The sequence below is a fragment of the Lygodium microphyllum genome, chromosome 3 (genome assembly GCF_053477565.2).
Source record: "Lygodium microphyllum isolate KBCC chromosome 3, Lygodium_microphyllum_v1.1.10, whole genome shotgun sequence".
Classification (NCBI taxonomy): domain Eukaryota; kingdom Viridiplantae; phylum Streptophyta; class Polypodiopsida; order Schizaeales; family Lygodiaceae; genus Lygodium; species Lygodium microphyllum.
In genome coordinates this window covers 30,363,651-30,380,458 of record NC_141137.1, presented here as the reverse complement: position 1 = coordinate 30,380,458, position 16,808 = coordinate 30,363,651, and the positions used below count along the sequence as shown (strand labels likewise).

At 39.3% G+C, this 16,808-nt stretch overlaps 1 protein-coding gene across 2 annotated transcripts in view; it reads left to right on the top strand.

The window, feature by feature from the left end:
* Nucleotides 1-16,808, top strand: part of LOC148038188 (uncharacterized) — a 71,071-nt gene that overhangs the window by 39,281 nt on the left and 14,982 nt on the right. The window contains exons 3-5 of one of the 2 annotated variants that reach the window (XM_087669826.1): nucleotides 5,042-5,125; nucleotides 5,390-5,533; nucleotides 16,386-16,559. In XM_087669826.1, coding sequence (XP_087525952.1) covers nucleotides 5,042-5,125; nucleotides 5,390-5,533; nucleotides 16,386-16,559 — 402 coding nt within the window. The remainder of the gene's footprint in view (nucleotides 1-5,041; nucleotides 5,126-5,389; nucleotides 5,534-16,385; nucleotides 16,560-16,808) is intronic. The other variant, XM_087669827.1, reaches the window with a different exon arrangement.

The window sequence follows — 16,808 nt, the reverse complement described above, 5'->3', positions numbered from 1 at the left end:
TCCCCAAGCAAACCAAGGGGCAATTTGGTTTGAAGGCTTGCTGGTTGATATGAACAGCAAAATGTATTGAAGATTGAAGGAGATCAAGATGGATCTCCATGTACTTTGACCTTTAGCAATACAAGTTAAAGAAATATTGCAAGGGATGCCAATTTTGGGGGCCAACATAATGTCCATTGTCCAAGATTAATTGGTAACATTTGTATTTTTAGTGTATGTGAATTTTATGATTGCTATAATTAGTGCTTAATCATGTTATTTACCACCCTCTTCCAGTAGGAAGGTTGGTTTCAGCTACAACCATTTAGTCAATTCCAATAGGGGCAACAGCAAATTTGAGAACTTCCTCGCGATAAAATTTAGAAATTTCTATCTTCTCAGCTCTCTCTCTTGTCTCAACGTTTCTTAGCCACTTACAACATATCTCAGCCATAGAAGGTGAACATCATAGCGTTTGCTATTGTAAATCCTACTTTACAACAGCAACAAAGCCTAATTTACAATAGAAATTAGGGTTTAGCAGCCACCTCAAGTCCCATGCCAAAAAATTAAAGGCTTAGTCCTTGAAATAAATAGCTCGAATTTGAGGATTTGCCACAGGTTTCAAGAAGCCAACCATCTAAAATGGATTTGGGGTTAGATTTAACCAGTCGAGGATCAATTGAAGCCAATTGCTAGGGGAATCAAAAGGCAAACTGATAAAAAGGCTTGCTAGTCATTTTTTAGATATTGGATAGTGAAGGAGATTGAAGCCAAATCTCAATGTACTTCAACCAAACTTAATAGAAGCTGAAGAAATACTAAATGGGTGCTAGTTTTTGGAGTCAATTGGGAGTCTACTATCCAAGATTAATTGGTAAGCTTTGTATTTTAGTTTATGTAAATTTTATGCTTGTTGTAATTACTACTTAATCATGTCATTTACCACCCTATCCAAGAAGGAAGACGAGTTTGAGATGCACAATGTTAGGAAAGTATTAATGTAGTCTATTAGCCAGTACGTTTGTAAAAACCTTGCACACGCTGCCCATCAAAGAAATAGATTTCCAATATTTGAGAGCAAAAGATGGACACATTTGAAATCAATTTAATAACATCATCTTTACACAAGGTCGGCATATTCCTAGTTGCCTAGATTTCTTAATAAATAATGGTCAAGAGTACTCCTAGTTTATTTGCATATTTCGCAAAAAACCCCTTGGTGAGGCCACTCTAGCTAGGGCTCTTGATTGAAATGCATTCGCACCAATGATTTATGAAGCAAGACCTGTGGTCTTATTCATGTCCACTAGACCATGGTTGTACTTTCCATTATGCCTAGTACTTGAGAACCTAGAGTCACTTGGACTGCGTGAATATCATGCATGATGATTCATTTTTACTAGAGGTTTTGGAGATTAAGGTTCTACGACACTATGTGCTTTCCTAATCATTTTTTGTACTAGAGTTTGTGATGCTTAAACAACCAATTCATCCTTGCATGTGTTACTGGAGCGAATTGTCATGCATTTCAATTATTTTTTTCTTTGGTATGAAATATTTGATGGCTACATGAGACAGCTATCAAACTAGTTTCCACTGGATCTTCTAAGGAGGAGGATAACCTCTTTTGACTCGTTAGTTTCTAGTGTGTAAATAATTGTCAAGCAACATGGAATCCATGATGCTACACTTCATAGACAAAGATTGAATGTTATTAAAAAAACCTCTTACCATTGGTATGTTCTCTTTTGGTTGATTTTCTAGATGATCATCTATTGGTTTCTCTATCTAGGCAATTGTTAGGCCTCATTAAAGATTTTGAGCTGCAATCTTTTCAAGAGGCTAAGTTTGCTACCTTATCATAGGACTTGCATGGTAATAATTATCAAACTTAAAATGCTAAGTTTGCAAGTGAAAATTGTGAGGCTGCACATGTTTGCACATCAAACTATTATAGTTCCCTAAGCTATTGTACAAATGCATAGGGAATATTCTAGGAATTTACTTTGTTTGCAATCACACATTTTGGATAGAATGATAGCAGGCCATTCTATTTTATGATTTCATTAAGTATCAAGTTCTACCAAATATAACAGAGAGTTTAGACATAGATAGACTTGAGAATGAGGTGATGAAATTTTTGTTACGCTTACCCAAGGATAAAAGCCCTAGTTGGGATGGCCTTGCATGTGAGTTTCTTATGCAATATGCATATCAACTACCTAGCAACATCTTTGACCATTATGTATCAAGAAATTTAGAAAACTGGAATTATGCCTACCCCTGAGAAAGAGGGTGTTATAAAATTGATTCCAAAGAACACAATATTAGTGAGTTTGGGAATCTCCCAATTCCCATTTTTTGCATACTAAAAAGGTGGCATCCAGATAACATGCCTATAAGTTTCTCAAAACCATATGATGTGACCTATCATTGGAAAGTGCTTGAAAAATGGAATCTATTGAGCTATAGAGCGCTCGATTTGAAGTTATAGTGTGCAAGTTATGACAAATCCAAAGATTTGATCACATGTCCCAAACTTATGGGAAATTCCCATATTCCCCAATATGGTGTTAAAGGTGCCTTCACCTTCTCCTCTTAAACATTGGAGACCTATCTCTTTGGCGGGTAGCATGTATAAGTTTTTTACAAAAGTGTTGGCTAATAGATTGCATGAGCACCTTCATGATATTGTGTATCCTATTGTATATAGGTTTGTCAAGGGGAGAAATATTTTGCATAATATCTTAAATGTATGTTCAACATACAAATCGAGAATTAGTAATGAAGCCTTTGATTATCTTGAATGGCCTTTTCTTGCCCAACTTATGCAAATAATAGGAATTGTTACTCGAATATTTCATTTGATTAACACTATCAACAAGGACTTTTCCCTTAGATTCATGCTTAATGGCGATGTTACTAAGCCTTTCATTCTTCTAGATCTGTTAAACAAGGCTATCATTTGAGCCCACTATCCTTTGCTCTTGCAACATATCCTATTTTGACTATGTTATCACATTTGGCTCAAATGGTAACCGAGTGGGTTTGTCCCTTTCTTTGTAGCAACATTTAATTTTTCAAGCCATAGTTGATGATTCATTTATGTTCTTGGAAGCTGATAAAGATAATCTTTGCAAAGCAATGGAGATATAGGACTTGTTTGCACTACCTTTTGGATTACATATTAATATCACCAAATCTTCCCTTATTAGTTGTACAAAAAGGGACTTGTTGGCTTTGGGTTGGCAAGGGGAGGTGGTAAAAAAGGGCAATATTACAAGACATTTGGGCTATCCCCTAGGGGTTAATGTCTTGTCTAAGAAATTGTTTGAATGGATCACTACACCTATTGCTAACAAGTTTATCTATTGCAAATCACGAGCATGGTCTTTTCATGTATGTCTTAAGTTGGCTCAGACAATCATGGTGCCAATTATTTCCTATTATTTTCATTTTCTTCCTTAGTCGAAGTCCAATTGCGCGAAATTACTATGTTTATTCCTTTCCTATTATTTGCCATTGCTTCCTTAGTCAAAGTCCAATTGCAGAAAATTACTTTGTCTATTCATTTTGTGCTCTATAAAAATGACTCTATGTACTCTAGTATTTCTTAGATCTCTTGGAATGATATTTGTACACTTAAAAGCATGGAAGTTGGAGCTATGGGTACATGACAATCCTCCAATGGTCTTTGATTGAGGCAATGTGTATTAGTCAGCAGCCTTGGATTTCTATCACAAGATTCTTTCTTTAAGATCAAAGTATCTTCCATGGAAATACCCCCATTTAGGCATCATGATGGCATGTTATTAACACTGATCAGCGTATCCATTGCAAATCCTCCATGTGGCTAACTCACTTGGTCTATTTTGGGAAAGTGGTACTTGTTGCAAAGTCTTCCTGGCATCCAAATCTTGATCACTTGCACGCTAATTCTTTATGAGCTAAATTGTTGTTGCTGCAAGGTTTTTTTCATGGGAAAGGAAATAACAATCCAAGGCTATGTTGAATAGAATGGCAAGATTTGGGCCGATTACTATTATTGATGTGATTTTGCGTATGTGGCACACGATGATGTCATTCCAATTAGTCTAAAGGTTTTTCATGTTCCTAAAGGCTATCGCCACTTATGGGACACCATTTTAGCTTCGTCACATATTCTGTAGCCCTTTTCTCACTTAAATTTGGATAGCCCCTCATAGGGTGGAGAATTAAGGGACACTTGTTATATCATGCATTTTTTCATCAAATATACAATTTTCTTATTAAGGACCAAGAATATTTTGCACTTAAAGGATAATATCACTTGGGGTCTCCATAAAGGGAAAGCTTGGTAGATTTCTATAGTGATGGTGGGTTGACTTGATAAAACTACCTTCAAATCCAAAGTATTTATTTGGAGAATGCAAGTGGGTGGTCTCCATCTCGCTTATGCACTATCAAGGTACCATATTTTCAATGGCTCTTGCTTCTTTTGTACTACAAGTGAGAAGACCTATCATCATCAGTTTCTTTCTTGCCAAGCGGCAAGAAAGATGTGGTCACTTTTGTTTGCTATTTGGCGACATGTGGTTGACCCCGCTATGCATCTGAGAGACGACGTTTTTGGAAAACCCAAATTCAAAGACTTTGTGCAGCCACGTGAAGACTGTTTTCCACTTTCTACGTTTCTAGAATTGTTGGCATAACTAGACTATTTGAAATGAGTTCATCTTTGATTCTACTTCTGGAGTTCGCAATTACATTGCCCATTTGTGAGGCCTTCTTCACTTGCAATTCAGTATCATTTATATGTAAGCATCCTTTCCAAGAATGATTTACTTTTTTGGCATGTTGCAATTTCTTCAATTTCCTTGTATGTCATTTAGTGTTCAATTGTGACTCTTGGATTGTTAATTATATAGTCACACTTTAATTCGTGCTTAATACAATTACCCTTTGTAGGAAGAGAGAGAGAGAGAGAGAGAGAGAGAGAGAGAGAGAGAGAGAGTTATTTCTTATGCATTCATTTATTTACATGTCTAATTATTTGTTTAATCTTTTGGTTTCTCAATAGCCATGTCAAACATATTCATGGTTGGTTGGACCTTGGGAACCTTGCCAATATGAATGCAACTCTAGTACAAAGAGGCTTGTTCAAGTAAGTCCATGGTTTGAGAGGTTTGACTTAATATCATTGTATTTAGTAGGCATTATCACGCAGTAGCTCATATACATGTATCAATTGCAAATCTTTTTTTTTTAATAATCTTTAATTGTCTTAGTTTATACATATATACATGTGTATGTACACACATACATATCATATTGTGTATAAACATTCAAACAAAACATGTGATATGGACATAATCATTTTGAACTGACTCATTTTAAGTAAAGCTAACATGTTCTCATTGTCTTATAGTGTGTTGATGGGCTTGGCAAACAAGCTATGAACGAGTCACTATGTAGTAACTACAAACGGCCTTTATCAATAGCTCTTTGTTCAACCAACGACACGTGTAATGATTGTTTGGCTAACAATTGCTTTGGCCATGGAGTTTGCATGGTCTCTCTCTCTCTCTCTCTCTCTCTCTCTCTCTCTCTCTCTCTCTCTCTCTCTCTCATTAAGAAGTTTTGAATTAATGAATTGAAATATTTACAAAAGGCCTTCTAGCCAACCAAGCAAACTCAAAGACAAGTAGCAAACACACATGAAGCCAGATGCTATGAAGACACATGCTACAAGAATAGAAGAAGGGGATCACGAAGTGAGCACAATTGAGGTGGTATAGATGATATCCATCCGTGGAGCAGCTAGCTCTTTAAGGATCACACCAACCAAAACCATGGAAGATATTTTCCACAAAAACGATCCTCAAACACATCACACATGACCACTGATACCGAAGGCCAAATCAAAAATAAAAGCACTGCATGTTCGCCAAATGTGCCAAAGACAAGTCCATCACTAAAAATAGCAAAATAAGAAATATCACAGCCAACTAGTCGTGGATGGCATCTTGCACAAAAACCCAATTATGGATGATTGTCCACTAATGTGGCACTTAAGTGGATACTCCAAAACAATGAAATCCTAGATCTATCTAGCAAATGGGCAAGAGATAAACAGTGAACGTAGATCTACCAAATGGGCAAGAGATAAACAGTGAACAAAAGTCTCATCACATATAATACAAAAGACACATCTACCACTAAAGATCATGTGACCATGTAGCATATCCCCTATGGGAGACCCTCAATAAGAAGCCTCCAAATCAAAATTTTCCCTCGGTAAGGAAGTGTAGACCTCCACAATTGAGGCAATCGATCATGCCACTTAGCTTTACTACACCCATCAGACCAAACCCTATTTGCTTTCTCAATCAACCATCTCTAATCCTCAACCATTTTATGATAAACTTGATTGGCTGATCATTTCAAAAAATCATCCAATTTTACAAAAGCCCAATCCAACCATAGAGATGAAGGTTGAAATGCAAGTAAAGGGGAATGTTGCCGAAGTTGTTCCTCCATGTTCGACCAAATAGTATTGAGAGAGATGGCAAAAAGACTAAACTGGAGACTAACCAGGAGTGACAGCATCCAATATAGTCCTCAAACCCATTCATGCCATCCTATTAAACTTATCACACTAATGACTAGCTGCTAATCAATGGATTGTACCATTTCCTCCTTGTCTTTAGAGTCCAAACTCCAATCCCATGGCCACCACTGCTTGCTCGATGAAGGACATCTTAATCTCAAGCGTAGTGACCACAAAAGCTGAAAGTTCACAAAACAATCCATCTCACTACAATCCTAGCACTATCCACGCAGGTCTGCAACCACCACATCGACTCAACTCAACTCGTCTGAAGATCATGCACATGTACAAGCCACACAGGCTCCAAGCCATGCAAATCTTTCCTCAATCTACTCATCTAAAGATCACGCGAGGTATGCAAGTCACATAGTTCTCTCTCTTTTTTGTGAATAACTGTATATTAATGTATGGAGATATTCACATCAGGCCTTTAGGCCAATCAAATGAAAAGGTGACAAGTCACATAGCTCTGTGTGTGTGTGTGTGCGCGCGCGCGCGTGCGCAAACTTAAAGGTCATGATTGCCTACACATCATGACTACTTGCAAGGTCACAACTATCTATAGTGTCCCACAAGTCCATATGATTTCAAGATGATATTGGTCGCGTTGTTCTACGGTTTGCAAAGACTTCCTAGGCTATGCAGGGAATAGCACGGCATCTCTCTTCTTCTCTTCCTCTAAGCTACTTCCAATATCTCTCTGAGGATGGATTTATTAAGCTACTTCCTATATCTCTTTGAGGATGGATTTATTGACCCTCACCACAATATATCGATGTGCATATTTCCCATGTTATGCACCCTGCTATCGGGTATATATGCACCTCCTTCAACTAGTTGAGAACAAAGACAAGTAGATGGACAAATACCCCAGCAAAGGATAGGATATGCCAGCTCTATGTGACAGAGCATGAAATGGAGCATTACATATGTAGATGTACAATATACTATGACACAAAGGGCCTCGAGGTATCATTGCCCCTTCTGTGAGAGGGTTTTGGAACTCTTCATCGTGTCATGGAGTGACACTGATGGTGACTAAATCAATTGGGGAAAAGGGAAACAGTCATCTTGTGGAGAGAGAAATGTCGAATTCTGTGTGAGAGGACACTGATGGTGACTAAATCGATTGGGAAAAGGGAAACAGTCATCCTGTGGAGAGAGAAATGTCGAATTCTGCACAAATGATGACTAGAGTGTGAAGCCTAGAAGAAGCCGTGGAGAGAGGAATTGAGAGTAGTTGAGAAGAGGTGAATATGTCAAGAAGAGAGAAATTAGAATGGCAGTTGTTGTGAACAGATTGACGATCACATGCAGGTGGGGGCATGGGCACACTGTTGTAGCCTATCGTAGGGTTTATGACTCCTGCTGGACACCAACGGCAGCCTACAAACTGTTGTGATGGTCGTGTCAATTCTTTTATAATAAGTGCTTCATTGTGAAGACTAAAGTCTTCTTTTAAATCGATTCTCTGAGGGCATCTCTCTATTTCTTCTCTGTCCACCCACCTCTGCTTGTCTATTCCACCTTTCACCGTCCAAGAGAGGACGATTTAGTTATGCATTTAAAGCAGACTGTCTCTGCTTCTTTTGCTCCTCTCTCTCGCATTCCTTAAGCTTTGAAAAAAATAATCTCTCCATGTTTCCAAAACCTCTCCTGTTTACAAAGTCATATCATCTCACGGACTATCCCCCTTTGATGCACCCATTTCCGCAGAATCTCTACACATGTAGGATGCCCGTCCGCGGCTTCTCCCGAACCCAAACACACGCACGAACAGCATCTTGAATCTTCTTCTTTCAAATCCGAAGGAGATTTGTCCATTGTGACGATTCTCCAAGCTCAAGTGAAGGAAATGCAATGCCAATTAGCTGAGCTCCACACTCTCCATTTTCCGTTTGTGCATGTAGTTATGAGGATGTTGCCTCTTCAATTCCAACCTGATCCCTTTACACGGAAGAAGAAGAAATGTGATGAGACAAACATCAACTCATTGTTGGTCCAATAGATAGTGTATTTTGATTTATATCAATTTGATTGATGATGCTTAGTGCATCAGGCAAATACAAATCATATTACAAGGTAAGGCGTATGCTTGGTGGACGGACTTACGCCTTAAGCCGGCAACTTGGGTTGATTTTCAATCCATTTTTTGGAAACATTTCGTGACCGATGATCTAATTGAAAATTTTCAAAAATTATTTGAGCTTGATATGGAAAAAAAGCTTGAATGCATACTCACATGAATTTAAAGATTTATTACATAAGACGAAAGCCTTGGATGATCCTCAAGTGCTTCTCTATATGTGATACCTTTTTGGATTGCCGCTGGACTACCAAAATGAGGTGCTCTACAATCCTCTTCTCTCACTTGAGGATATCTACAGATATGTAAAGAATTTTGATAATACTTTGGTTACAAGTAGGGACAGCCAATCAATTGGGGATTCCCATCAAGGTGCATCAATCGTTAAGTCAAATAAATCACCTAGTCCAACAAGACATTACAGTTTTATTTAATAATGGCTCTACTTATAATTTTAATTCTTCTTGCTTGATGCAAAGACTGCGACTCCACACAATACCCACTGAGTGTGTTTATCACGTCCAATATGTGAAGCACCCTATGTTGGATCACTGGGATTGGGTGGTGCTAGACTTGGATCTTTTAATCCAAGAATACCATCAAATCATGGATTTTCAATTTATGAGTCTTGATCATGTGGATGTCATTCTTAGCATACCATAGTTCTTTGAAAAATATTCCTCCTTGCATATTGATTATAAAAATCATATACTTTCTTTTCAATTCGATGGTCGTTTCCATGTGATCAAGGGTTGTTTACCCTTCGAGATCACAGACAATAATATACTTCCTACTGTTTGCATGTCCTACATTATCAGAGTCAGTGTACCCCACGACTCCTATATCCTGGCTGCCATAACAAAGACATATATCTATTGTGCCATTCAGGTACCTCATGATACCCTTCACAGCATCCCAATGTTTCTTGCCAGGTGTAGCTATATAACATGCCACAACCCCAACTGCAAAAGCAATATCTGGACGGGTGGTTATCATAGCATACATAAGACTACCCATGGCGGATGCATAGGGAATCTTAGCCATCTCGGCCCTCTGCTTATCTATTTGCGGACAATCGGCCTGTGAAACCTTCACATGAGAAGGTAATGGACAGCCAATAGGCTTAACATCCTGCATACAGAAGCGCTCAAGGACTTTATGGATATACTCCCCCTGTGAGAGAGAGAGTAGTGCCTGAGATCTATCGCGTGTAATGCGCATACTAAATATATGAGAGGCATGTCCCAAATCTTTCATCTCAAAGCTCTTCTTGAGCTGAGCCTTAAGAGCATCTAGCTCCTAATGAGCTGTCCCTGCTAAAAACATGTCATCCACATAGAGTACCAAAATCAGTAAAGAACCGTCACGGGCTTTCTTCGTGTACAAGCACGGATCCATAGCACTACGGCTATAGCCCTGTGACTGCACGAATGCATCAAACTTATGATACCATTCCCTAGGTGCCTGCTTCAAGCCATATAGACTCTTCTTTAGTTTGCACACTAGGTGTTCCCTGCCAAGGTCTGCAAAGCCCTTAGGCTGCTCCATGTAAATCTCATCATGCAAGTCCCCATGTAAAAAAGTCGTCTTGACATCCATCTGGTACAAGCCCAAGTCAAGCTGTGCAACCAAGGCCAATACTAAGCGTAGGGTAGTCATCTTGACCACAGGAAAAAAGACTTCATCAAAGTCAACACCATGCTCATGCTTAAAATCCTTAGCAACCAATCGAGCCTTGTATGCCGGCTTGGGGTGTCCAGGGGTACTTTTCAGCTTGTACACCCACTTGCATGGCAAAGTCTTCTTACCCTGAGGCAAGAAAACCAAATCCCAAGTCTGATTCTTATGCAACGAGTCAAGCTCAGACTGCATAGCCCTCTCCCAAGAGTGACAATCACCCCTTTGCATAGCCTCATCATAAGTGAGAGGCTCTCCTGCATCTGTAACCAGTACATAATTCATAGAGGGCGCAAAACGGTTAGGAGGTCATCTATCTCTAGTAGAGCACCTCAACCCAGGCTCTACTAGCACCTCAACCTAGGCTCTACTAGAGATATTGCAAAGCACGAAGCATTTTCATTCCTTTAAGAGACATATACCCCAAACGAGCATGCCAAAGGGATATATTGGGAATAGAACCCACAGACAAAACATGATCCAATGTAGCTCCAGATACAAGTAAGGGATAAAGGTTGCCAGACTTAGCACCTCTTACAAGCACAAGCCTCCCACGAGTAATTTTCCATGCAGAGTCTCCAAAAGACACAAAATACTCTACATCATCAAGCTGTCCAACTGACATAAGGCTGCGAGTCAACGCAAGTACATAGCGTACATCATGCAAAACAAAAGAACTACTAAAAGGAAACTGTAGCCTAACATCTCCAATGCCCACGATGTCAAGAGACCTATCATCACCAAGACGCACAAAACCAGATATGGTTCGATAAGTATAAAACCAATCTCAACATGGTGTCACATGAAAGGACGCACCCGAATCCAAGAGCCAGCACTGCGTATACATAGAATGTATCTCTGAAGCATGTAAGGCATCACATGAAGAAGCTGCAAGCATGTAATCATCATCTGAATCAGTGGCCTGTATGACATTAACCTTTTCTATCTTCACACTGGACTTTGCAGGTACAATACTACGCTCAGAAGACTTTTCCTGCACTTTTTCTTTCCCTTTTCTTTGCGCTTATCATCGCGCATTTTATGGCACTGCGGCCTAATATGTCCTGCTTTTCCACAATAATGACAGGTAAGATCAGACTTCCGTCCACGGGACTTACTGCGACTACGCGACTTGGACCTGGACTTCTGAGAGTCCCTGCCCTTATGATCATTATCATGCCTGTCATGTCTGCCACCTCTAATGGTCAATGCATGTGAAGAGCAGGAAGCATCATTGTTTCTCCTATTGATTTCCTCAGTCAATAAAGCACTCTTAACATCTTTCATTTTTCAGCCCATCAAGCTTATTCGTGCATATGGCAATATGAAAGACATCCCATGATTCAAGCAAGGTACCAAGCAAAAATAACGGGTGTAAGTTGTCTTTGAACTCAATACCCTGTGACAACAGACTCTTCATGATAGCATAAATCAAAACATACCTACAAATGAAGGTGCCATGGCTGCCATTGAAGCTCGGGTTAAAGCTCTTCTAATCCGGGCTGAAGAGAATGCCGGGCAAGATCCAATGCCTTTTCTCTGATACCAGTTGAAAGAGAAGTGGAACCCAGGAGGAAGAAGCTTGGCGGTGAGAGCTATGGCGGATGAAGAGCAAGAGCCAAGAGAGAGAGAGACTCAAAAGTGGAAACTCCAACCACAATGTGTGGCTGGGCCTTCCTTTATTCAAACTGTCACTAAAAGAATAAAGAATAAGTGACTATGACGGGTACCCGCCACCTGCAGTGTGCAGTGATGGGTACTGTCAGTGTACATGGGAGGCTAGGTGGAGGCGCCTTTACCCCCAACATGGCATAGTTATAGCGCCAATCGATTAGCATAGTCAGTTTGCACCGTTTGACTTAGTAGGCCACTTTCCTTCATGTTATATCTTATCTATACTTTGTGTGCATCATATTGTGTTTGAAAGAAAAAGAAGAAACTGGCAAGAAAACGTTTTGGCCTCCATCTCTCTTTTTGTATTCTTATGTAAGCTTCCTCTTGTGTGTATGGTTTGTGTTTGGCATAGCAACTCAAGCAAGTCTCCCCACCATGCGATTCTTGGCATAGTATGATAGCAATGTCACTGAGAGAGACTGGTTTTGAAGGCTGAAGTGAAGGAGAAGCAAGGATTCGAGTAAGCAAGCAACGGATCAAAAGCTCTCCCATTCTTTTACTCTCTCTCTTAGATAGTGCTTGTGGAGACACTAAAACCAGAATAGAGTAAAAATCTCAAATTGCTGTGAGATTTAGTGTGCAAGTAAAACACTATATATTCTACTAATTCATCCTTTAGGACTTTTCCGCTGCTTTTTTTGAGCATTTGAGGCCGTTTCGAGCTCTGTTTTAGAGCCACAAGGTTACGGACAGTAATTTCAAAGTATATTGCGATTTCGACTGTATCAATCGAAAGTATGTGCACAAGTTGCAAACTTCGAATCTGTAATTTTTGTGTTTGCCAGGAAGTAAATATAAGTTTTATCTTCAAACAAGTTGCAAGTTACATGTACTGTTGAGCAATCAGTGAAAACTATTGCTTGGTGTATTATTATGCACTTCTTGTGAAAGATAGCAGAAGACTTGCTTACTGTTTTGTATCATTTTTGTCATAATAGCATAGAATAGTGAAAATTCCATCATTGAGAGGTTGGACAAGAACAACTACCCTTCATGGAAGTTCCGTGTGACAAGCATCCTCATTGGAAATGGCCTTTATGAGTTCATTTCGGATGACAAAATGAGCCAAAGCTGAGAATCCCTACGACTGCAAATGAATTAAAGGTGTGGAAGGAATGGAATGCAAAAGACAAAAATGTGATGTATTGGCTATCTGTAATCATTGATAATACTGTACGAGGATATATGAGAAATGCAGAAACTTCACATGCAGCTTGGACAATTTTTGAGAACATGTTTTTAGTAAATACAAAGGCACAAAAGATTCAACTCAAGCAAGAGTTGAATACCAAGAAAGGGAAAATGTCTATCAATGAGTATATTTTGAAGGTGAGAAGCATTGCAGATGCTTTAGCAACGATTGATGCAATGCCTAATGATAATGATTTGGTTTCATTTACTTTGGGTGGCCTTAATAATGAGAAGGCTTGAAAATCATTTGTCACTTCTGTATATGTACAGAAGCCATTTTCAGATTTTGATGAGTTGATCTCTCTCATATTACCGAGGAGATCAATATGCAAGGTGACTTTGTTGGGTTTGACTCATGCCTACGCTCACAATCGAGTCTCACTGATCTTCAGTAGGACACTGGGGTACTTTTTACTCTCTGTACGAGAGGTTTTTTTCCTAGATTTATTTCTTTTATTTTATGTGCCTATATTACACAGTTTTAGACACTTATCGTGTTTCATACACTTCAGTTGTAAACACTCTTACAACCCTAAGGTTTAAGGATTGTACTTTGTACTTGCACCTTACACTTCAGAATAATTGCATTGGATGTCGTGCCTTCACACTCTACACTATCTACTCCACTCTCAACCGAGCTTCGATCTCTTCCTGCTCTTACATTTGGTAGTAAAGTTTAGGCATAGCTCAGCCGACCTCAGAGCCATCGTCTCTTGCTTCTCCTAGCAAGTCAACAGCTGCCCGTTCAAACCTACAGCACTACCAGTCTCATTGCTGCTCCTGTCCTATGCTCCTCCAGTTTGTAGCCACCCTCCACCAGTCAGCAATCTTCAGCGATACCACCTCTTGGTTCACCATAGGCGCTAGCACCACTAGCTACACCCGGCCCTACACCTAGCGATACAAGCACCAGCACCACCAATTGTGTCTGCCCCCTTTGCGTAAACACCGCCTAAAACCTACTGCAACTTCGACCTGCTGCCCGCTAGCTCCCTGACCACCCAGCCAAAGGTTGAAGTTTGCAACAAATGGATGTTAAGAATGCCTTCTTGCATTATGAATTGCAAGAAGAGGCGTATATGGAGCAGCCAACAAATTATGAGAATTTAGAGCATCCCACATATGTGTCTAGGCTAAAGAAGGTACTTTATGGGGGGCTGAAGCAAGCACCTAAAGCATGGTCTGAAAAGATCAAAGAGTATCTTGTCAATATTGGCTTTTATATTTTTTATGTTGATTACTCACTTTATGTGAAAAGAGGAGATGTAGATTTGGTCATCATAGTCATCTATGTGGATGATTTGATTATGATAGGTGACAATGACAATGGGATTGCTGAAGTTAAGGACTTCTTGAAAAAGAAGTTTGAGATGAAGAATTTGGGTGAGCTAAGATACTTTCTTAGTATTGAGGTGATTAGATATGATGATGGTATATGGCTATCCCAAAGAAATATGGCTTGGATATATTATCCAAGTATAGTATGACAACATGTAAGCCTCTTTCAGCTCCATTGAAGCAAAATGTTAAGTTGAGTGCTGACGTTAGGGATGAGATAGAAGACCCTGCTATGTTCAGGAGGATAATAGGGAGTCTGATTTACATGACTATCACAAAGCCAAACTTGAGCTATGTTGTTGACCTTGTTAATCAATTTATGCAAATGCTTAGAAAACCTCATTTGGATGCAATTAGATACATACTGAGATATATGAAGTCCACTTTACATTATGGATTTTTTTATGAGGTAGGTAAGGATGTACAGGTGTTTGGATACACAGATGTAAATTGGGCTAATTGCATGTCAGACAAAAGATCTACCTGTGGATTCATGTTTTCCCTGGGTAGTGCAACAATTACATGGAGTAGCAAAAAGTAAACTACAGCTGCTTTATTGAGTACAGAGACTGAGTATAGAGATGTTGCTATGGTAGCATGTGAGATGGTCCAGTTATCATTCACCGTGACAACATGAGCGGCATACAGATAGCTAGGAGCCCAATATTCCATGCTAGGATAAAACACATTGAGGTGCACTACCACTTTGTGAGCGATAAGGTACTTGCAGGAGAGATTGACTTGATATATGTCAGTACACAGGATCAAATAGCTGACATTTTCACAAAGGCATTGGGTGCAAAGAAGCTTCAAAAGTTTCAAAGCTTACTTGGAGTTGCAAAGATACAGTTGAGCTTCAAGAGGAGTGTTGAAATGGCAAGCTCAACATGTACAGACATTGATGATGGACCACCTAGCTAGATGGATCCATATATCTACACTTCACTTCAGTGGGGTCATTATGATCTTGACATGGCCATTGACTTATCACTTATTATATTTAGGTTGTTGCATCTACCTACAGTTGGTATAGTTGCACCAGTCGATTAGTATAGTCAGTTATACATTGTTTAACTTAGTAAGCCACTTTCCTTCATGTTATATCTTATCTATACTTTGTGTACATTGTAATTTGTGTGGAAGAAGAAGAATAAACCAACAAGAAAACGTTTTAGCTTCCATCTCTCTTCTTGTGTTCTTAAGTGAGCTTCTTCTTGTGCGTATGGTGTGTGTTTGTTGGCGCAGCAACTCAAGCAAGTCCCCCTACCACGCAATTCTTAATAAAGGGGAGGAATCTTTAGAAATCAACTTAATGACCTCTCTCTCTCTCTCTCTCTCTCTCTCTCTCTCTCTCAGAGTCCGTTAGAACAGCAAGCATGTCACTGTTTGTATGAATAGCAGCACCAACCAAAGCCTATTCAAACAACACCATGCCGGTCACAATCTCTCTCTCACCTACAAGTCAATTCAAACATCAGGTCCATCTTCACACTTTACAACTCTCTCTCTCTCTCTCTCTCTCTCTCCACACTTTACAGCAGGTCCATAGACTGAGGGGGAGATACCCTACACTCTTGATCTTTTTAAACTTAGTTTTTTTCCAACTTTTTCACATTCCATACTTCTCATTCCAATATACCATGTAAACTTACACATAAATTCTATCTCTTCTTATCTGATGAGAGATGATGATACCAATTGTATTGGTTATGTTCTCATAGACCACTCTAACCTTTTAGAGACGTTAATAGATATTCTTTCTTTCTTTCTTTCTCTCTAATTTCTTTTCATTATAGTACCATTGAGAAATTTCATGTAAGTTTGACAACTCATAATATTTTGGCATAGAATCATACATGTCATTGTTCGCAAGATTGGGAAGGAAAATTTTGTGAAATACCCAAACTTTGTCAAGGAATGCCATTTGGATACATTGGAAAAGGTATCATTGGTTGCTGCCCGAGCCTCGCTATTGATTCTAACCAGACATGTTGCAAAAGTACTATAGCAAAACTTGACAAGGTCTCTCTCTCTCTCTCTCTCTCTCTCTCTCTCTCTCTCATGTGTGTAATGGGGTGTGTGTGTGTGTGTGTGTGTGTGTGTGTGTGTGTGTGTGTGTGTTAAAAACATGAAATAAGATATGTGTTCAAATGTTTGAACATCTGACTGCATATTTCCTCTAGCTAGGTTGTGGAAAGGCTTTGATTGAGCTTCTTGTTCTCTATGTAAACTAGGACTAGCCTCATATCAGAGACTTATAAGTGATGAAAC